Raw genomic sequence first — 20,145 nt, 5'->3', positions numbered from 1 at the left:
GTATGCAGCCAGTCACCTGGTCCTCAGCCTCTCTCTGCTGCAGCTCTTAGGCCTCCACCCTCCTGCTTTAGGTGTGTCCTTGGCCCTCGCTACTCAGCCTGTCCATAGCCATGCTCAACCACATTCAGAGAAATATTCAGCTTCCACACAGATTACAGATTCCTACCTACACACACAGACATTATACACTCACATCAATAGCGTACACAGGAGCAGCAAACAACAAGCTCCCATTCAATACCCCACATGGCCCCTTTTATACCATTTTTTGGGCCAGCACCCCCACCTATGGGTGCAGCAGCGATCTGACTGCTTCCCTCCAATTCCAGTAACGTAACACAGGGCCAGAGCCCAGCGGCTGCCCAGCCTCACTCCAGCCCTGTCCTAGCAGAGCCCCCCGCGACCTGGGCCTCCCTCAGCCCAGCACATCCTGGTCTGTCCTGCCCCTGCGCCCTCCAGCTGGCGACCTGCGCACACAAGCAGGCACGTGGACCCCAGCGAGGCCTCTGATGCCACCCTGAGTCCAGATGTGAGCACTGCAGTGGCCGATGTTAACCCAGTTAGCTATAGCCGGGTGGGGGGGGGGGCGGCGAGCTCACCCGGTACGGCAGGACGGAGGCGTGGAAGGGCAGCGAACAGAGCATGGGGCAGGCGAAGGTCACTGGGGCTGGGAGACACGGGCTCCGATATCACGATAGCGAAGGGGCACCTGGTGAAACCGGAGGACGTGTTGCCCGGGGAGCGTGCGACATTAATGGCCTTGTCTGAGCACTCGGTGAGCCTGCCCGCGGCTAAGTCCATCTCGAGTGGGGGGCTTTAGGGGGGTGTTGGTGGCTGTCCGGGACTCGGTGGGGAATAACACAGCGGATGGGCCTCGCCAGGTTAATGTGGTAACCACATGGGAAGGAGTGTGGGCTGAGGCCGATGGCCTGTGTCCGGGCAGGGGGGCAGTGAGCTGGGAGTGAGGGATCTGAGGGCCTGTCAGATGCCTCAGAGGTGAGGCTGGAGACGGAAGCAGGGCAGGGGACCTCAGGGGTCAGGACGATGCTTCTCTGGAGCAGGCTGCAGGGGAGGGCTGGAATAGACTCCTCACTGTGGAAGGAGACAGAGCTCTGGAGGGGGTGCAGCATTGGCTGGTGACGCTTTGAACCAGCACACGCTGGAAGTGAGCAGTGCGAGGCACCGTGTGTGCAAGGGGGCAGTGTGGCTGCTGGAAGTAGCGGTGGGTCTGCGTCAGTCACGGGCCGTGTGGCTGGGAATAGCCAGGGGTGCTGGGACAAGGGAGAAGCTGTCTCTGGTGTCTGTCTGTGTGTGGGGAAGAGTTTCTGCCTTTGTCAGAGGACGGTGCCCCCCAGCCTGTGATGGCGGAGAGCAGGGCTGCTGTCCCCGAGCTGGGACTGGATACAGCGAAGGCCCAGGAAGGGGGTGCCCCAAGGTTTGTGTCTGCTGGGGAGAAGGAGGCTGTGACGGGTAGATCCAGGCAGTGTCTTGCCAGGATCCCAGAGATCAGACGATTCTTGGGCTTCTGGGTTATTTGAGGAAGAGAAAACGATTCCTCCCCTCGTGCGTGCTGGGACAGAGCCGTGAGGGGGCCAGGCCAGAGAGCTGCAAAGGGAAGGAAGACGTCTCTGACCTTGGCTCTCGGGAGCCTGCCTGGTTTCCTGAAAGGGGACTGTCCAGGAATCCACCGGAGGGGCCAGAGGTGATCCAGGGAGAAAATGAATTTCAGGAGCTGATGGTGGCTCAGCAGAGCGATGCTGCTGCAGGGCCCGGGAAGGGGGAACTGTTGCTGGAGGAAGCTCACAGGGAAGAGGGTCCTTGAGGTGCTTGTAGCAAGCCGTGTGCGGTGACAGCGCCTGGCGTGGAGAATAGTGCTAGAGATGCAGCCGGGTTGGTCTGGTGTAGCTGACACAAAAGACAGGACTGTGCTCGGAGAAGGCATTCCGGAGAAAGCGCCGCCTGTAAAAGGCAGCAGCTTGATGTGTGAGGCGCTTGTTTCACGCCTGACAGACGGAATTGTTCTGTTAACAGTGACTCCACTGACTTGGAGTTAGAAAAATCCAGGGGACGGTTGTGGGGAGGCCTCAGAGGGACTGAGGGGTGTTTCAAATACAGCAGGAACAGCCAGAGAATTGGAGCAGGCTGGTAAACAAGTGACAGTGTGTGAGCAGCTTGCTGGGGAGCCAGCGTGGGGGGGACAGGAGTGTTCCCCGGTGGATGAGGAGGGTGGACAGTGTGTGTGTCAGATCACAGGAAGGAGGACTGGGTAGCTAAGTGTGCAGGGCAGAACGGCTGTGTGGCTGCTCTCTCTAGGATGCAGATGGACGTTAAGCTCCCGTCTCTGGACACTTGGAGTCAATCAGGGCATGTGATAGCTGGTTCCACGTGGAGGCAGAGACTGAAGCAGCAAGCAGAGGCTCAGGAGGGTGTCTGGGCTGCTTCTTGTTACCGCACTGCCTGGGGGGAGAGAAAGGATTCCAGGGCCATTGGGAGCAAAGGAGACACACCCAGCCACCCCTTTGTCTTTCTCCAGCCAGGTTTGGAGCCCACAGGACAAGGGGGGGGGGCGAAATTGCTTTGGCAAAGGAGACTTGCAGTTTACACCTGAAGGGTCAAACCGACAACGGCGTGGAGCCAAAGATGAGGCACGAAAGTGCTGTCAATGTACACGGGAGATGGATTTGTTCCTATTACTGATGTTAACTTTTGTAACCAATGTGCTGCTGTGGTCAGAAACGGTAAAAATGTACAATGTGCGTACGGTTTTGGAAAAACCGTATCATCTGTCAAGAAATGTATCAATCAACAGACTGTATGTTAAAGGACCTTGGGATATTGATGTATCATGGTTAATGTCTATAACTGATCTTGGAACTTCTTACAGGACAAAGAAGATTCCAGCCATAAGGTGCTGTGTGAAAAGGGAAACTGAGGCACACCATCATTTTGTTTTAATGGCTAAGGACCAAGATACCTACACTACGGGGGATGAGAATCCATGCATTAACACAATGTTAGCTGGAGTTCAGGGAGTTGCCAGAGCTGGCATGGATACATTTATTATTTTCCTTAGCTCTGGGCAAGATCACCTGACACACATGGGGATCATGCTGCAAGAGCAGATCCAATTGGCTGTGGTTCTTACCAGGACTTACCTTGGGTTTATAAAACCGGGCAAGGATCTTGTTGTCTTTATGACAGACCTTGCAGAGCTGAAGCCACGTTGGTTTTCATACCCTTGTCCAGCTCTGTACTGTTGTTGCTAACATTGGATCAGACCGTGTAATGGCACAAAGCCAAAACATGGGGAGGCCTGTGATGCCCTCAGTGATGTTACTTCCTGCATCAATTTTGCATTGGGGGTGTCACGTTAATGGATTTTAAGGGGAGCAGCCAGATCACTGCTGCACCCACGGGAGCGGGGTGTTCGCCCCAAAAGGGGCCAAGTGAGGGGTCTCATGAAAGCTTCTGTATGTGCTATTCATGTACTTGTATGATATCCGTATGTGGAGTTATAAACATGGACTCTGTGTTGATGCTGAAAAATTCTCTGTCTGAAGCAGAGCAGTAGACAAGGAAAGCTCAGCCAGTGGCCATGATAACTAGCAAGGGGACACCCCTCAGGAATGTGACTGATACCTGCAGACCAGCATGGAGAGGCTGTTGGACCACGTGACCTTCTCTGGCCAAGAAGATGCCAAGGGAGGTATATAAGTGCCATGTGGCACCCTCCATCTTGGTCTTCAGCTCAGCTCTTGATCCCAGAGGCAGGCTTGCAGGGAACCATGAGCGGAAAGAACCGCGGACCCGTCCTGGCATAGGATGTGCACCAGAGACATTTAAACCAGCAGCTGCAACATCTCTGCTAGAGCCTGCATCGAGAACTGGGAGATTCGGTGCATGTAACGTACTATTCTTTAACAACCTCACTCGCAGGCTTTCCTTTCTTTTAGTAATAAACCTTTAGATGGTAGATTCTAGAGGATCGGCTCAGCGTGACCTTGTGGGTGAGATCCAAAGTGTAAATTGCCTGGGACCTGTGGCTGGTTTCTTAGGACCAGAGAACCCGTTCGGGGGAGGTGAGGTTGGGTTCTAACCCCCCACCTGTGTTAGGCCTGGGGCTGATTGGGGCACAGGGAGAGCTGGGTTGTCTGAGGGGTTTTGCTCGTGAGGCTTCTGGCTGGCCAGGCTGGCAGCTGGAGCGCTCGGTGCGACTGGTTTGTGGCCTGTTCGGGAAGGTCGCCAGTCTGGGGTTTTAAGGAGCCCCGAGTTTGAGCAATTTGCCCTGAGCGGATGCCCTCAGCTGTGCCCGGACCCGGCCCGGCCTGTCACACCAGGCCCAGCCCGGGCGGGAAGGGAAGGGCTGGATGAAAACAAGGTGGAGGCTTTCCAAGGTTGGCCGAACGACGCTCCGAGCGCCTCCCGGAGACAGCCACACCCCCGCAAGGCGCGGCAGGCAGACAGGAAGGGATGGCACAAGGTAACCGGGGAGAGGGAAGCAGACACTCCAACATATGGTGCAAGCCACAGCAGTGATGTTGTGTTTGGTGTCTGCCAAAGGCGCCCAGTCAGGTGGAGGAGGCAGACGAGGCTTTCTTGGGACAATGGAGAGAAGTTTCCAGATCGCAGGCCTTGGTTCTCGTGGGGGACTTTAATCACCCGGACATCTGCTGGGAGCCCAATACGGCAGTACACAGGCAATCCAGGGGGTTTGGAGAATGTTGGGGAGAACTTCTTGGTACGAGTGCTGCAGGATCCGACCAGGGGCCGTGCCTACCACTGACCGGGGGCCAGGGACTGCTGGGCGGGGGAAGCACGAGGCAGGGGCTCCGGGAGCTGGGTCAGCACCTTTTTTATTAATATGCATCAGAAATAAATACAGAAATAAATAAAGGCGGCCCCGCCCCCTCCGAGGCTCCCACCCGGCCCGTGGCCGCGCGCAATGTACAAGCAGCGGGCCTGGGAGGGCGTGGCCCCTCGCCCTGGGGGAGCCAGCCCGGGCACGATGCGGCACCGACACCGGAGCCAGCCTGGCACCAAATACTGGCATGGCCTGACACTAATACTGCCCGCTGCCCGGCACAGCCTGCCCGCCCGGGGAGCGGGGCCTCCTCCTGGGGGCCAGCCCTAGCCGTGCTGGGAACGACCCCCCCCACACACTGCCCCTCCCCTACCTCCTTGCAGGGAACGTCCCCCATCCCCACGACTCGGTGCACCGCCCCCCCAGCCCTGCAGGGAACGTCCCCCATCTCCCACGACTGGGTGCACCGCCCCCCCAGCCCTGCAGGGAACGTCCCCCATCTCCCACGACTGGGTGCACTGCCCCCCCAGCCCATGGGGGAACATCCCCCATCCCCCACGACTGGGTGCACCGCCCCCCCAGCCCTGCAGGGAACGTCCCCCATCTCCCATGACTGGGTGCACCGCCCCCCCAGCCCATGGGGGAACATCCTCCATCTCCCACGACTGGGTGCACCGCCCCCCCCAGCCCTGCAGGGAACGTCCCCCATCCCCCACGACTGGGTGCACTGCCCCCCCCAGCACATGGGGGAACGTCCCCCATCCCCCACGACTGGGTGCACCGCCCCCCCAGCCCATGGGGGAACATCCCCCATCCCCCACGACTGGGTGCACCGCCCCCCCAGCCCTGCAGGGAACGTCCCCCATCTCCCACGACCGGGTGCACCGCCCTCCCCAGCCCATGGGGGAACATCCCACGACCGGGTGCACCGCCCTCCCCAGCCCATGGGGGAACATCCCCCATCCCCCACGACTGGGTGCACCGCCCCCCCAGCCCATGGGGGAACATCCCCCATCCCCCACGACAGGGTGCACCGCCCCCCCAGCCTGTGGGGAACGTCCCCCATCCCCCGTCACCGGGTGCACCGCCCCCCCCAGCCCATGGGGGAACGTCCCCCATCCCCCACGACCGGGTGCACCGCCCCCCCCAGCCCATGGGGGAACGTCCCCCATCCCCCGTCACCGGGTGCACTGCCCCCCAAAGCCCTGCTGAAGATACCACCCTCCCCTGCCCGGCCCCAGGCAGCAACTCTTGGCTGGAGCAGATGGGGGGTCGCCCCCCAAATGCTGCATCAGCACCAGCTGGCGCTAGCCTTGGCACAACACACACTGCGGGGCTGCGCCCGAGCACGGCTCTATCCCTCCTCACCATTTACCCCCCGCAGCCGCTCTATAGCCCCCTCCCCCCGCCGGCCTGAGCACGCAGCTGAGCGCTGACTGGCCCGCGGGCCGCCACTGCCCTAGAGCAGAGGGACCTGAGCGCTGCAGTGCAGCCTAACGCCACCAGGGGGCACCCTGCAGGGCACAAGCCCCGCCCACTCTGACCCAGCCGGAGCAGTGCATGCTGGGGGCTGTAGTCTCCTCTGGCCGCCCCGCCTGGCGCCCCCCCCCGGCCCGTCGAGGGCAGCCCCTGCTGCAGAGCCCCCCCCCCCCGTCCTGCTCCATCCGCGGCCCTGGCGCGGGGGCCCTGGGCTGTTGCATGCAGGGGCGCCTGGCGCGAGGTGCCGGGGGGGCTGGCGAGAAGCGGTGTCTGGCCCCAGCTGGGCGGCCCGGCGGCCTCAGTAGTCCTCGTCTGCCAGGTGGGTGACGTAGGCGAGGGGCACCAGCCCGCTCTGCGAGCCCAGGCCGCACCGCAGCCAGTCGCCGTCCGCCCGGGCCAGCACCCGCAGCACCGCCCCTTTGGTGAAGCTCAGCTGCCCGGCCTCCGTGGCGATGTGGTGGCAGAGCGCCTTCACCGTGCTGCGGGGAGAGGGCGTCACCGCCCAGCGCAGGCACCGGGCCCGGCGCTGGCCCCCACCCCCCGGAGCCCCGTCGGGGAGCGCAGGGAAGGGGGCGGGGCAGGCTGGGGTGTCTCACCTGTGGGGCGGGGCTAGGGGGCGGGGCAGGCTGGGGTGTCTCACCTGTGGGGCGGAGTTAGGGGGCGGGGCAGGCTGGGGTGTCTCACCTGTGGGGCGGGGCTAGGGGGCAGGGCAGGCTGGGGTGTCTCACCTGTGGGGCGGGGCTAGGGGGCGGGGCAGGCTGGTGTCTCTCACCTGTGGGGCGGAGTGAGGGGGCGGGGCAGGCTGGTGTCTCTCACCTGTGGGGAGGGCTGTGGGGCGGGGCAGGCTGGTGTGTCTCACCTGTGGGGCGGGGCTAGGGGGCGGGGCAGGCTGGGGTGTCTCACCTGTGGGGCGGGGCTAGGGGGCGGGGCAGGCTGGTGTCTCTCACCTGTGGGGCGGAGTGAGGGGGCGGGGCAGGCTGGTGTCTCTCACCTGTGGGGAGGGCTGTGGGGCGGGGCAGGCTGGTGTGTCTCACCTGTGGGGCGGGGGCACTGGGGCAGGGCTAGGGGGCGGGGCAGGGCAGGCTGGTGTGTCTCACCTGTGGGGCGGGGGCACTGGGGCAGGGCTAGGGGGCAGGGCAGGCTGATGTCTCTCACCTGTGGGGCGGGGCTAGGGGGCAGGGCAGGCGGTGTGTATCTCACCTGTGGGGCAGAGGTGCGGTGGGGGTGGGGCAGGGCATGTATCTCAGAGGAGCTGGGGTTGGGTGGGGGGGTCTCAGCGAGCATTGAGCGTACCCAGCCCAGCCCCCGGCCCTGTGGCTCGCGGTGCACCTCGGGGGGGTGAACTGGGGCAGGGGAGGATGTGTCCCAGGGGCTGCCCGGGGGGTGTGGCTCACGACTGCGCAGGCCACTGGGCTGGGCTGGGCTCCCTGCGTGGCCAGCTGCACGAGCAAAGCAAGGGGCAAGGTGCCCAGGCAGCAGGGGTGGGGGGGTAAGGAGGGAGGAGGCAGAGGTGCCCCAACAGGAGGGGACGGGGGGAGGTGCCCAGGCGGGGGGGGGGGGGGGGGAGTGAGGAGGCAGTGGGGGGTGGGGGAGGTGCCCAGGCAGTGGGGGGAGGTGCCCAGGCGGCGGGGGGAGGTGCCCAGGCGGGGGGAGGGAGGGGAGTGAGGAGGCAGTGGGGGGTGGGGGAGGTGCCCAGGCAGTGGGGGGAGGTGCCCAGGCAGTGGGGGGTGGGGGAGGTGCCCAGGCGGCGGGGGGAGGTGCCCAGGCGGGGGGAGGGAGGGGAGTGAGGAGGCAGTGGGGGGGGGGAGGTGCCCAGGCAGTGGGGGGGGGGGGGAGGTGCCCAGGCAGTGGGGGGTGGGGGAGGTGCCCAGGGGGTGGGGGGCAGGTGCCCAGGGGGTGGGGGGGAGGAGGCAGAGGTGCCCAGGTGGGGGGGGGCAGGTGCCCAGGTGGGGGGGGCAGGTGCCCAGGCGGCGGGGGGAGGTGCCCAGGGGGTGGGCGGGAGGAGGCAGAGGTGCCCAGGTGGGGGGGGCAGGTGCCCAGAGGAGCCCCCGCCCCTCAGCATCAGGCCGTGCGGCGGGGAGCCAGCCGCGCCAGCAGCCCCGGGGCCGAGCTCCCTCAACCCCTGAAGGGCCCCCCCCCCCGCCCTGTTGCAGGGAAGGGGCCCAACCAACCCCCCGCCAGCCTGGCTCCGCCCCCCCACAGGCCAGTGCCGCTCACCAGGGGGTTTGGGGGGGCAGCCCCCCCGCCGGCGGCTCCTCGGGGGCGGGCTCTCTCCACATCCCGGCCCCCACCGTCTGGGCCACGAGCTGGAACACGCTGCGGTCCAGGGTCAGCCAGCCCGAGGGCAGCCTGGAGAGGAAGGAGCCGATCAGTGGGGCAGGGTCGGTGCCCTCCTGTGACCTGGCTGGGCAGGCGCTGGTGGCCGTGTGCTGTGCGCCCCCTACTGGCCTGTGCTGCTCTGCAGAGACCCTGGGGGGTGCGTGTGGTGCCCAGCGGGGGGATGGCCCCGGGGGGGGGGGGGGGCACGTGGGCATGGCCCAGCCGCCTGACACCCGGGCTGGGGGTGGAACCCGAACAGAGCCGGGGCGGGGCTGCCTGGGGGCTGGGGGACGAGTTGCTGGGGGCTGGGGCAGGCTTGGCGGAGGGAAGCATGGAGGGAGCAGACTAAGTCCAGGACGGGAGGTTCAGGGGCCCGTGAACCCCTCCCCCCAGGAGGACCAGGCTCTGCCCTGGCCCCTGTGGCAACGTGGAGCCTGCGCTGCGCTGGATCTCGGAGAAGCAACAAACCTTCTGTTCTGCGGCCTGGCGGCGAGTCGGGTCCCCGTTCTGCCCCCGGCGCAGCGAGAACAGCCCCCGCCAGCCGTGGAACGGGGGGGGGTTACTGCCCCTCCGGGGCACAGCCCAGCACGGACGGGATGTGGCTACAGGGGCCGGGGCCAGGATGCCTCTGCCCTGGGGTTAGCGGGGCCCATCGCCCCTAGGCCCCCCCTTCGCCTCCTCTCCCCCTGCCTCCCAGACAGCCACTGCCCCTCCCCCAGCCCTGGTCTCCCCCTCCCCCCTTTGTCTCCCCCTGTGGGGCTGAGCCTGGGTGTCTGGGTTAATCCACATTGGGAGAGTCAGTGAGAATCTCCCCTCCCAGCGCAGGGGGCCCCGGGTCACAGACACCCCCCCGCTGCGCCCCGTGTGGCTGCGGACGGGCGCAGGGTCTGGCTCCCCGAGGCACCGTCACACTGACCCCGGCCGGACCAGCCCGGCGGGCCCCGCTCCCTCAGGGCAGTTGCTTCGGCCCACAATGCAGCCACCTCTGGGGAGAGCAGAGGCCCGGGGCTCGTCCCAGCCCAGAGCCCACCCTGGCCTGTCCCGCTGCAGAGCGGTGGCTCGGCTCCTCCCTGCCGTGGGGCAAAGGGCCAGGGAAGCGCCCCTATGGGGCAGCCCCCAGGCGGTACCCCGGCGTCCCAGCCCTCTGCCCCGTGCGCAGGCCTCGTGGCACCCCTACCTGTTGGGCTGCCGGGCCTCCTTCGGCGCCTTCCTAGCCCCAAACAGGCACCCCCACTTGATGGGCTGGCTGCTGTCGGGCGCCCCCGAGCTGCTGTCCTCAGCGGGGGGCAGGGCCGGCCCCTCTCCCTGGGGAGCCCCGTGTTCCTTCTCCTTGCTGTGCTTCAGCTCCGCCAGCACCGAGTCCGGGGGGCTGCCCATCCAGGCGGGCCAGCCCCGGTCGCTGGCCTGGCCCGGCTCCGCAACCCCCTCGGCCACGGGGCAGGCCTCCGCCCCCTCCACCACGCCCTCGCGGGGAGGGGGCGCCGTCCCGCCCTCGCCCGGCCTGGGCGCCGCCTTCTTCTTCTTCTCGGGGCGCGAGAACTTGGAGCCTGCGGCCGAGCCCTCGATGTAGACCTGGGAGCTCTGCATGAGCTGGTACCACCAGCCGGCCTGCCGGTCCCGCCTCTCCTCCCCGGCGCCCTCCTTCGCCCTCCGTGGCTCCAGCTCGGCGCCCTCCTTCACCCTCCGTGGCTCCTCCCCGGCGCCCTCCTTCGCCCTCCGTGGCTCCTGCCCGGCGCCCTCCTTCGCCCTCCGTGGCTCCAGCTCGGCGCCCTCCTTCGCCCTCCGTGGCTCCTCCCTGGCGCCCTCCTTCGCCCTCCGTGGCTCCAGCTCGGCGCCCTCCTTCGCCCTCCGTGGCTCCTCCCTGGCGCCCTCCTTCGCCCTCCGTGGCTCCAGCTCAGCGCCCTCCTTCGCCCTCCGTGGCTCCTCCCCGGCGCCCTCCTTCGCCCTCCGTGGCTCCAGCTCGGCGCCCTCCTTCGCCCTCCGTGGCTCCTGCCCGGCGCCCTCCTTCGCCCTCCGTGGCTCCTGCCCGGCGCCCTCCTTCGCCCTCCGTGGCTCCTGCCCGGCGCCCTCCTTCGCCCTCCGCGGCTCCTGCCCGGCGCCCTCCTTCGCCCTCCGCGGCTCCTGCCCGGCGCCCTCCTTCGCCCTCCGCGGCTCCTGCCCGGCACCCTCCTTCGCCCTCCGCGGCTCCTGCCCGGCGCCCTCCTTCGCCCTCCGTGGCTCCTGCCCGGCGCCCTCCTTCGCCCTCCGTGGCTCCTGTCCGGCGCCCTCCTTCGCCCTCCGTGGCTCCTGCCCGGCGCCGTCTGCGGAGGCGCCCAGCCCTGTGGCCCAGCCGGCCGGCTCCCCCGCCCCGTCGGGCGGCTCGGTGCTGCCCCGGCTGCGCATCAGCTGCAGGGTGGAGTGGGCGGAGAGCAGCATGTCCTGCCGGACGCGCAGCAGCTCCTTGCGCTGCCGTTGCTGCTGGCCCATCTGCAGCAGGTGGTGCTCGAAGAGCAGGTCCAGGCGGAAGGGCAGCAGCGACAGGGGCTGGAGCAGCAGCAGCAGCTCCTCGAAGAGGGCCTGGCACAGGCCGTGCGCCACGCAGAGGAAGCCCACGGGCTGGTAATGCGCCAGGACCACGTCTGCGGGCAGGGGAGCCATCAGAGCCCGGCCCCCGCCCCTCCCTGCCAGGAGCCCTGCGGGGGAGTCCGCGGGGGGCAGGCAGGGGTTTCCCCAGGCCAGCCAGCAGCAGGAGCAGCACTGGCCTTTGGGCCAGACGCCCGTGGAGGGCAGGCCAGGCGGGCTGTGCTCTGCCTCGTGTCTGTCTGCTGTGCCCACCTCCTGTGCGCTGCCCCGCCCCATGCCACCCTGCCCCGTGCCTGCCCCCTCTGCCCCGCCCCATGCCACCCTGCCCCGTGCCTGCCCCTCTGCCCCGCCCCATGCCACCCTGCCCGTGCCTGCCCCCTCTGCCCCGCCCCGTGCCACCCTGCCCCGTGCCTGCCCCCTCTGCCCCGCCCCATGCCACCCTGCCCCGTGCCTGCCCCCTCTGCCCCGCCCCATGCCACCCCGCCCCGTGCCTGCCCCTCTGCCCCGCCCCATGCCACCCCGCCCCGTGCCTGCCCCCTCTGCCCCGCCCCATGCCACCCTGCCCCGTGCCTGCCCCCTCTGCCCCGCCCCATGCCACCCTGCCCCGTGCCTGCCCCCTCTGCCCCGCCCCATGCCACCCTGCCCCGTGCCTGCCCCCTCTGCCCCGCCCCATGCCACCCTGCCCGTGCCTGCCCCCTCTGCCCGCCCCATGCCACCCTGCCCCGTGCCTGCCCCCTCTGCCCCGCCCCGTGCCACCCTGCCCCGTGCCTGCCCCCTCTGCCCCGCCCCGTGCCACCCTGCCCCGTGCCTGCCCCCTCTGCCCCGCCCCGTGCCACCCTGCCCGTGCCTGCCCCCTCTGCCCCGCCCCATGCCACCCTGCCCCGTGCCTGCCCCCTCTGCCCCGCCCCATGCCACCCCGCCCCGTGCCTGCCCCCTCTGCCCCGCCCCATGCCACCCCGCCCCGTGCCTGCCCCCTCTGCCCCGCCCCATGCCACCCCGCCCCGTGCCTGCCCCCTCTGCCCCGCCCCATGCCACCCTGCCCCGTGCCTGCCCCCTCTGCCCCGCCCCATGCCACCCTGCCCCGTGCCTGCCCCCTCTGCCCCGCCCCATGCCACCCTGCCCCGTGCCTGCCTCCTCTGCCCGCCCCATGCCACCCTGCCCCGTGCCTGCCCCCTCTGCCCCGCCCCATGCCACCCTGCCCCCTCTGCCCCGCCCCATGCCACCCTGCCCCGTGCCTGCCCCCTCTGCCCGCCCCATGCCACCCTGCCCCGTGCCTGCCCCCTCTGCCCCGCCCCATGCCACCCCGCCCTGTGCCTGCCCCCTCTGCCCCGCCCCATGCCACCCTGCCCCGTGCCTGCCCCCTGTGCCCCGCCCCATGCCACCCCGCCCCGTGCCTGCCCCCTCTGCCCCGCCCCATGCCACCCTGCCCCGTGCCTGCCCCCTCTGCCCCGCCCCATGCCACCCTGCCCCGCCCCATGCCACCCTGCCCCGTGCCTGCCCTCTCTGCCCCGCCCATGCCACCCTGCCCCGTGCCTGCCCCCTCTGCCCGCCCCATGCCACCCTGCCCCGTGCCTGCCCCCTCTGCCCCGCCCCATGCCACCCTGCCCCGTGCCACCCTGCCCCGTGCCTGCCCCCTCTGCCCCGCCCCGTGCCACCCTGCCCCGTGCCTGCCCCCTCTGCCCGCCCATGCCACCCTGCCCCGTGCCTGCCCCCTCTGCCCCGCCCCATGCCACCCTGCCCCGTGCCACCCTGCCCCGTGCCTGCCCCCTCTGCCCCGTGCCTGCCCCCTCTGCCCCGCCCCATGCCACCCTGCCCCGTGCCTGCCCCCTCTGCCCGCACCCATGCACCCCGCCCCGTGCCTGCCCCCCTCTGCCCCCGCCCCATGCCACCCCGCCCCGTGCCTGCCCCCTCTGCCCCGCCCCCATGCCACCCCGCCCCGTGCCTGCCCCGCCCCATGCCACCCCGCCCCGTGCCTGCCCCCTCTGCCCCGCCCCCATGCCACCCTGCCCCGTGCCTGCCCCCTCTGCCCCGCCCCATGCTACCCTGCCCCGTGCCTGCCCCGCCCCATGCCACCCTGCCCCGTGCCTGCCCCCTCTGCCCCGCCCCATGCCACCCTGCCCCGTGCCTGCCCCCTCTGCCCCGCCCCATGCCACCTGCCCCGTGCCTGCCCCCTCTGCCCCGCCCCATGCCGCCCTGCCCCCGTGCCTGCCCCCTCTGCCCCGCCCCATACCACCCTACCCCTGCCCCACCCCATACCACCCTGCCCCTGCCCCCTTGCCCTGCCCCCCAGGCACTTACCTTCATGGCTGTGCAGGTGACTGACCCAGAACTCCAGGGCCCGGAGGCTATGGGAAGGACACGGGCAGTGGGTGAGAGCCGGGGCTGGGGGCAGGGCGAGGTGAGGTGCAGGGGGGCAGTGGGTGAGAGCCGGGGCTGGAGGGCAGGGCGAGGCGAGGTGCAGGGGGGCAGTGGGTGAGAGCCGGGGCTGGAGGGCAGGGCGAGGTGAGGTGCAGGGAGGTAGGGGGTGAGAGCCGGGGCTGGGGGGCAGGGCGAGGCGAGGTGCAGGGGGGCAGTGGGTGAGAGCCGGGGCTGGGGGGCAGGGCGAGGCGAGGTGCAGGGGGGCAGGGGGTGAGAGCCGGGGCTGGAGGGCAGGGCGAGGCGAGGTGCAGGGAGGTAGGGGGTGAGAGCCGGGGCTGGGGGGCAGGGCGAGGCGAGGTGCAGGGGGCAGGGGGTGAGAGCCGGGGCTGGAGGGCAGGGAGAGGCGAGGTGCAGGGGGGTAGGGGGTGAGAGCCGGGGCTGGGGGGGCAGGGCGAGGCGAGGTGCAGGGGGGCAGGGGGTGAGAGCCGGGGCTGGGGGCCAGGGCGAGGTGCAGGGGGGCAGGGGGTGAGAGCCAGGGCTGGGGGGCAGGGCGAGGCGAGGTGCAGGGGGGCAGTGGGTGAGAGCCGGGGCTGGGGGGCAGGGCGAGGCGAGGTGCAGGGGGGCAGGGGGTGAGAGCCGGGGCTGGGGGGCAGGGCGAGGCGAGGTGCAGGGGGGGCAGTGGGTGAGAGCCGGGGCTGGGGGGCAGGGCGAGGCGAGTGCAGGGGGGCAGGGGGTGAGAGCCGGGGCTGGAGGGCAGGGCGAGGCGAGGTGCAGGGAGGTAGGGGGGTGAGAGCCGGGGCTGGGGGCAGGGCGAGGCGAGGTGCAGGGGGGCAGGGGGTGAGAGCGGGGCTGGAGGGCAGGGAGAGGCGAGGTGCAGGGGGGTAGGGGGTGAGAGCCGGGGCTGGGGGGCAGGGCGAGGCGAGGTGCAGGGGGGGCAGGGGGTGAGAGCCGGGGCTGGGGGGCCAGGGCGAGGTGCAGGGGGGCAGGGGGTGAGAGCCGGGGGCTGGGGGCAGGGCGAGGCGAGGTGCAGGGGGGCAGTGGGTGAGAGCCGGGGCTGGGGGGCAGGGCGAGGCGAGGTGCAGGGGGGCAGGGGGTGAGAGCCGGGGCTGGGGGGCAGGGCGAGGCGAGGTGCAGGGGGGCAGGGGGTGAGAGCCGGGGCTGGGGGGCAGGGCGAGGCGAGGTGCAGGGGGGCAGGGGGTGAGAGCCGGGGCTGGGGGGCAGCGGCGAGGGCGAGGTGCAGGGGGGCAGGGGGTGAGAGCCGGGGCTGGGGGGCAGGGCGAGGCGAGGTGCAGGGGGGGCAGGGGGTGAGAGCCGGGGGGCTGGGGGCCAGGGGCGAGGTGCAGGGGGGCAGGGGGTGAGAGCCAGGGGCTGGGGGCAGGGCGAGGCGAGGTGCAGGGGGGCAGGGGGTGAGAGCCGGGGCTGGGGGGCAGGGCGAGGCGAGGTGCAGGGGGGCAGGGGGTGAGAGCCGGGGCTGGGGGGCAGGGGCGAGGCGAGGTGCAGGGGGGCAGGGGGTGAGAGCCGGGGGCTGGGGGCCAGGGGCGAGGTGCAGGGGGGCAGGGGGTGAGAGCCAGGGCTGGGGGGCAGGGCGAGGCGAGGTGCAGGGGGCAGGGGGTGAGAGCCGGGGCTGGGGGGCAGGGCGAGGCGAGGTGCAGGGGGGCAGGGGGTGAGAGCCGGGGCTGGGGGGCAGGGCGAGGCGAGGTGCAGGGGGGCAGGGGTGAGAGCCGGGGCTGGGGGGCAGGGCGAGGCGAGGTGCAGGGGGGCAGGGGGTGAGAGCCGGGGCTGGGGGGCAGGGGCGAGGTGCAGGGGGGCAGGGGGTGAGAGCCGGGGCTGGGGGGCAGGGCGAGGCGAGGTGCAGGGGGCAGGGGGTGAGAGCCGGGGCTGGGGGGCAGGGCGAGGCGAGGTGCAGGGGGGCAGGGGGTGAGAGCCGGGGCTGGGGGGCAGGGCGAGGCGAGGTGCAGGGGGCAGGGGGTGAGAGCCGGGGCTGGGGGGCAGGGCGAGGCGAGGTGCAGGGGGGCAGGGGGTGAGAGCCGGGGCTGGGGGGCAGGGCGAGGGGGGTGGCAGGGGGGCAGGGGGTGAGAGCCGGGGCTGGGGGGCAGGGCGAGGCGAGGTGCAGGGGGGCAGGGGGTGAGAGCCGGGGCTGGGGGCAGGGCGAGGCGAGGTGCAGGGGGGCAGGGGGTGAGAGCCGGGCTGGGGGGCAGGGCGAGGCGAGGTGCAGGGGGGGCAGGGGGGTGAGAGCCGGGGCTGGGGGGCAGGGCGAGGCGAGGTGCAGGGGGGCAGGGGTGAGAGCCGGGGCTGGGGGCCAGGGCGAGGTGCAGGGGGGCAGGGGGTGAGAGCCAGGGCTGGGGGCAGGGCGAGGCGAGGTGCAGGGGGGCAGGGGGTGAGAGCCGGGCTGGGGGGCAGGGCGAGGCGGGGGGCAGGGGGCAGGGGGTGAGAGCCGGGGCTGGGGGGCAGGGCGAGGCGAGGTGCAGGGGGGCAGGGGGTGAGAGCCGGGGCTGGGGGGCAGGGCGAGGCGAGGTGCAGGGGGCAGGGGGTGAGAGCCGGGGCTGGGGGCAGGGCGAGGCGAGGTGCAGGGGGGCAGGGGGTGAGAGCCGGGGCTGGGGGGCAGGGCGGGGCGAGGTGCAGGGGGGGCAGGGGGTGAGAGCCGGGGCTGGGGGCCAGGGCGAGGTGCAGGGGGGCAGGGGGTGAGAGCCGGGGCTGGGGGGCAGGGCGAGGCGAGGTGCAGGGGGGCAGGGGGTGAGAGCCGGGGCTGGGGGGCAGGGCGAGGCGAGGTGCAGGGGGGCAGGGGGTGAGAGCCGGGGCTGGGGGCAGGGCGAGGCGAGGTGCAGGGGGGCAGGGGGTGAGAGCCAGGGCTGGGGGGCAGGGCGAGGCGAGGTGCAGGGGGGCAGGGGTGAGAGCCGGGGCTGGGGGCAGGGCGAGGCGAGGTGGCAGGGGGGCAGGGGGTGAGAGCCGGGGCTGGGGGCAGGGCGAGGCGGGGGGCAGGGGGGCAGGGGTGAGAGCCGGGCTGGGGGGCAGGGCGAGGTGCAGGGGGGGCAGGGCCAGGATTTCCCCAGCAGCACTGAGGCACCACTTGGGGAGCTGCAGCGACAGACCGGGGCGCTGCCCAGGCGCTGCTGGGTCCGGGGGCACGGCGGGCAGGCGGGCGGGCTCAGGCGGCCTGGAGGGGCTGACGTGTTTCGTCCCCACTCCCGCCGTTCCTTGCTTGCGGGTGGGGCGCTCCGGGCCTGTGCCGGGTCCCATTCCCCACGGGTGGGGTCCTGCCGGCCCTGGCGCATGGGGCAGAGGGGCCCCGGCCCTGCTCTGTGCAGGCAGCTGGGGGGCAGAGAGGGAGCCAGCCCTGGGGTCGTGGGCAGAGGGGCGCTGGCCCCGCTCTGCACAGGCGGCTATGGGGCAGGGAGGGCACCGGCCCTGGGTCATGCGGCAGAGGGGCCCCGGGTCCCGGGTCGTGGGACAGGGGGGCGCTGGCTCCGCACTGCGCAGGTGGCTATGGGGCAGAGGGGCGCCAGACCCGGGTTGTGGGGCAGGGAGGGCCCTGGTCCCGAGTCGGGGGGCAGAGGGGCGCCAGACCCCGGGTTGTGGGGCAGGGAGGCCCTGGTCCCGAGTCGGGGGGCAGAGGGGCGCCAGACCCGGGTTGTGGGGCAGGGAGGGCCCTGGTCCCGAGTCGGGGGGCAGAGGGGGCGCCAGACCCGGGTTGTGGGGCAGGGAGGGCCCTGGTCCCGAGTCGGGGGGCAGAGGGGCGCCAGACCCGGGTTGTGGGGCAGGGAGGGCCCTGGTCCCGAGTCGGGGGGCAGAGGGGCGCCACACCCGGGTTGTGGGGCAGGGAGGGCCCTGGTCCCCGAGTCGGGGGGCAGAGGGGCGCCACACCCGGGTTGTGGGGCAGGGAGGGCCCTGGTCCCGAGTCGGGGGGCAGAGGGGCGCCAGACCCGGGTTGTGGGGCAGGGAGGGCCCTGGTCCCGAGTCGGGGGGCAGAGGGGGCGCCAGACCCGGTTGTGGGGCAGCCCCGAGGCGAGGGGCTCACTTGAGGAGGCCGAGACGAAGGCGTTTGAGCCGCATGCCGGGGCTGCTGAGCTCGGCCAGCTGGCTGATCTTGCTGCGGAGAGCGTGCAGCCACCTTGGTGGAGGGGCCTGCGGGGGACAGGCCGGGGTCAGTCCCGGAGCAGGGCCGGGAAGGGAGCCACCGGGGCCCCCCAATGCCCCCGCATCCTGCCCAGGTCTCGCCCCTGGGAAGGGAGGGACCCGCCCTGGGAACCGGGGCCAGGGGCTCGCTAGGGAATGAGCCCGGCGGCCCAGCCCCGACGCCTGGCAGGGGAGGTGCCCGCTGTGACCCTCCTGGCCAGCCACCCTCCGAGGGGCCCCCACTCGCGGCTGGGTCCCTGCACGGCGCTTGCCCCCACGGACAGCTGGCAGCCGAGAGCGCAGGGGCCCCGAGTGCCTGGCCTTGCCCTGCCTCTGTCCCCCACAAGCAGCAACCGCGCGGCAAGCGCCCGTGTCAGGCCAGGGCCAGGCGGAGGGGCTGGAGCCGCGCTTCCCCCCAGCACTGTACCCGACGGGCGCAGGTTCCTCATTGCTCCCGGCGCCCCCGTCCCAGGCCGGCAGCTCGTCAGGCCCAGGGCGCCCCGGAGAGGGCAGCGGGGGCGGGGAAGCCGGTGCCCACGGCCCCTTTGCCAAGTTTCTGGGCACAGAGCGGCACAGCAAGGGCGGGGGGGGGGGGGGGGGGGGGGGGCAGGGCATGGGGAACCAGGCCCCCGAGGGAGCAGGGACGAGCCAGCAGGTCTCCCAGCGCCGGGGGCTGGGGCACCCCCAGGGCCTCGCCGCGCAGCAGCCCCATGCCGGCCGGCCAGGCCGAGCCCCACGGTACCGAGCTGCGTGGAGGCCTCCACCACGCTCCAGGGGCTGTTCCTCCGCTGGCCGACGATCAGGTCCAGGACGTGGGGCTTGAGCCGTCGCTCAGCACGGCCCGGACGGCCGGGCACAAGTACTTCAGCACCAGGTGCCCCACGTTGGGGCTCACCGAGCTGTTCCCCAGCTTGGCCTGCGGGCAGACGGGGGTCAGTGGCCACGTGGCTCAGACACTGGCCGGGGCCACGGGCAGGACAAGGGCAGCCGAGCGCCACGGGGGGGGGGGGGGGGGAGAGAGATGGCTCGTTTTGTTCCCTTGTGGAAAAAGTCCAAACCCCAAAGGTGTGAGCCCCGGCGTGGAGACAGCCAAGCCCTCCCCCCGGACCCCGAGTGCCTGGCCTTGAGCTACGGCCCAACAGCCCTACCCAACAGCCCTGCCCCCCGCACTGGGACCCCGAGTGGCCCAGCCCTGAACCACGGCCCGACAGCCCCACCCAACAGCCCTGCCCCCCGCACTGGGACCCCGAGTGCCCAGCCCTGAACCACGGCCCGACAGCCCCCACCCAACAGGCCCTGCCCCCGCACTGGGACCCCGAGTGCCCAACCATGGCCCGACAGCCCTGCCCAGACATGGGACATGGCCCAATGACCCCGTGGCCCAGCGCGATGAACCCGCCTGCCCCGGCCACGGCCCCGCTGAAGGAGGCAGGGGGCAGGGCAGCAGGCGGGCCTGGCTTTACCTTCACGCCCGGATCCCGGCTCGTTCCGAAGTGAGCCACAATCAGATCCACAGCCGTGTTGATCGCCTTCACCAGCCCTAGAGCACAGGGGGGCGTCAGAGAGCTCCCCGCCCGGAACGCTTGTGGCGCGCTCCGCCCGGGCCTGCTCCCTGCCCCGTCAGGCAGACCCCTGCTGCGCCCACGGGGGGGGGGTTCCCCAACGTCTGTGCAAAGGGGCCATGTGAGGTGTCAAAGGAGAGCTCGTGTCCTACTGACTCTGTCTGCTCCTCGTGTCCGTGTGAGTCTGTGTTGCGGGGCCTGCAGACTGGCCCATGCGTAATGGCTACTGGGCCTGGGAAACAGACAGGTCACTTGGTCCACGTGACCCCGCTCTGGGTTGGGAGACACCAGGGATCTAAACGTGCCGTGAGGCGGATCCCAGATGCAGCCTTGCGAGGACAGAGCCGGGAAGGAGGCCGACCCGTCCTGGCATGGGATGTGCACCAGAAGACCGCTGAGCTGGCAGCTCGGAACATCTCTGCTGAGAACTCGGTGATTGGCGCGTGTCCTGTATTCGCCTTAACAGCCTCACGCTCAGTCTTTGTGATTGGCGCGTGTCCTGTATTCGCCTTAACAGCCTCACGCTCAGTCTTTTCTTTCCTGTACTAATAAACCTTTAGGCTACGTCTACACTGGCAGCTTCTTGTGCAAACACTCTTCCAGAAGAGAGCGGCTACACTTTTGCACAAGAGATGTGCTTTTGTGCAAGAGCATCCGTGCCAGTGGAGACGCTCTCTTGTGCAGGAAAGCTTGGATGGCCATTTAACCATCGGGCTTTCTTGCACAAAAAATTCCTGTCGCCTGTTTACACTGGCCTCTTGCACAAGAACACTTGCACAAGAGGGCTCATTCCTGAGCGGGAGCATCATAGTTCTTGCGCAAGAAGCCAGATTTTATCCAGCAGAACGTCAGTTTACTTGGCAAGAACACACGGCCAGTGGAGACAGGCAGCACGTTTCTGTGCAAGAGCAGCCGCTTTGGCGCGAGATCGCGCCAGTGTAGACACAGCCT

The 20,145-nt window shown here is 70.5% G+C and overlaps 1 protein-coding gene and 1 long non-coding RNA gene across 2 annotated transcripts in view; one reads left to right on the top strand and one right to left on the bottom strand.

Moving 5' to 3' along the window:
- Positions 1 to 4,836: 4,836 nt before the first annotated feature.
- Positions 4,837 to 20,145, bottom strand: part of RUSC2 (RUN and SH3 domain containing 2) — a 39,592-nt gene continuing 24,283 nt past the window's right edge. The window contains 9 exon segments of the mRNA XM_075932844.1: positions 4,837 to 6,759; positions 8,498 to 8,629; positions 9,777 to 11,217; positions 13,460 to 13,506; positions 17,535 to 17,623; positions 17,625 to 17,641; positions 18,375 to 18,455; positions 18,458 to 18,548; positions 19,096 to 19,172. Of these exon segments, the coding sequence (XP_075788959.1) occupies positions 6,579 to 6,759; positions 8,498 to 8,629; positions 9,777 to 11,217; positions 13,460 to 13,506; positions 17,535 to 17,623; positions 17,625 to 17,641; positions 18,375 to 18,455; positions 18,458 to 18,548; positions 19,096 to 19,172 (2,156 nt within the window). The 3' untranslated portion in view covers positions 4,837 to 6,578.
- Positions 7,955 to 8,491, top strand: LOC142830013 (uncharacterized). The gene is made up of 3 exons (XR_012905019.1): positions 7,955 to 8,016; positions 8,166 to 8,204; positions 8,300 to 8,491. It is a non-coding gene; the product is annotated as an uncharacterized LOC142830013 (long non-coding RNA).

Source organism: Pelodiscus sinensis, chromosome 6, assembly GCF_049634645.1.
Source record: "Pelodiscus sinensis isolate JC-2024 chromosome 6, ASM4963464v1, whole genome shotgun sequence".
Classification (NCBI taxonomy): Eukaryota; Metazoa; Chordata; order Testudines; family Trionychidae; genus Pelodiscus; species Pelodiscus sinensis.
The sequence above is the reverse complement of the archived record's forward strand: the minus strand, read 5'-3'. Positions and strand labels throughout refer to the sequence as shown.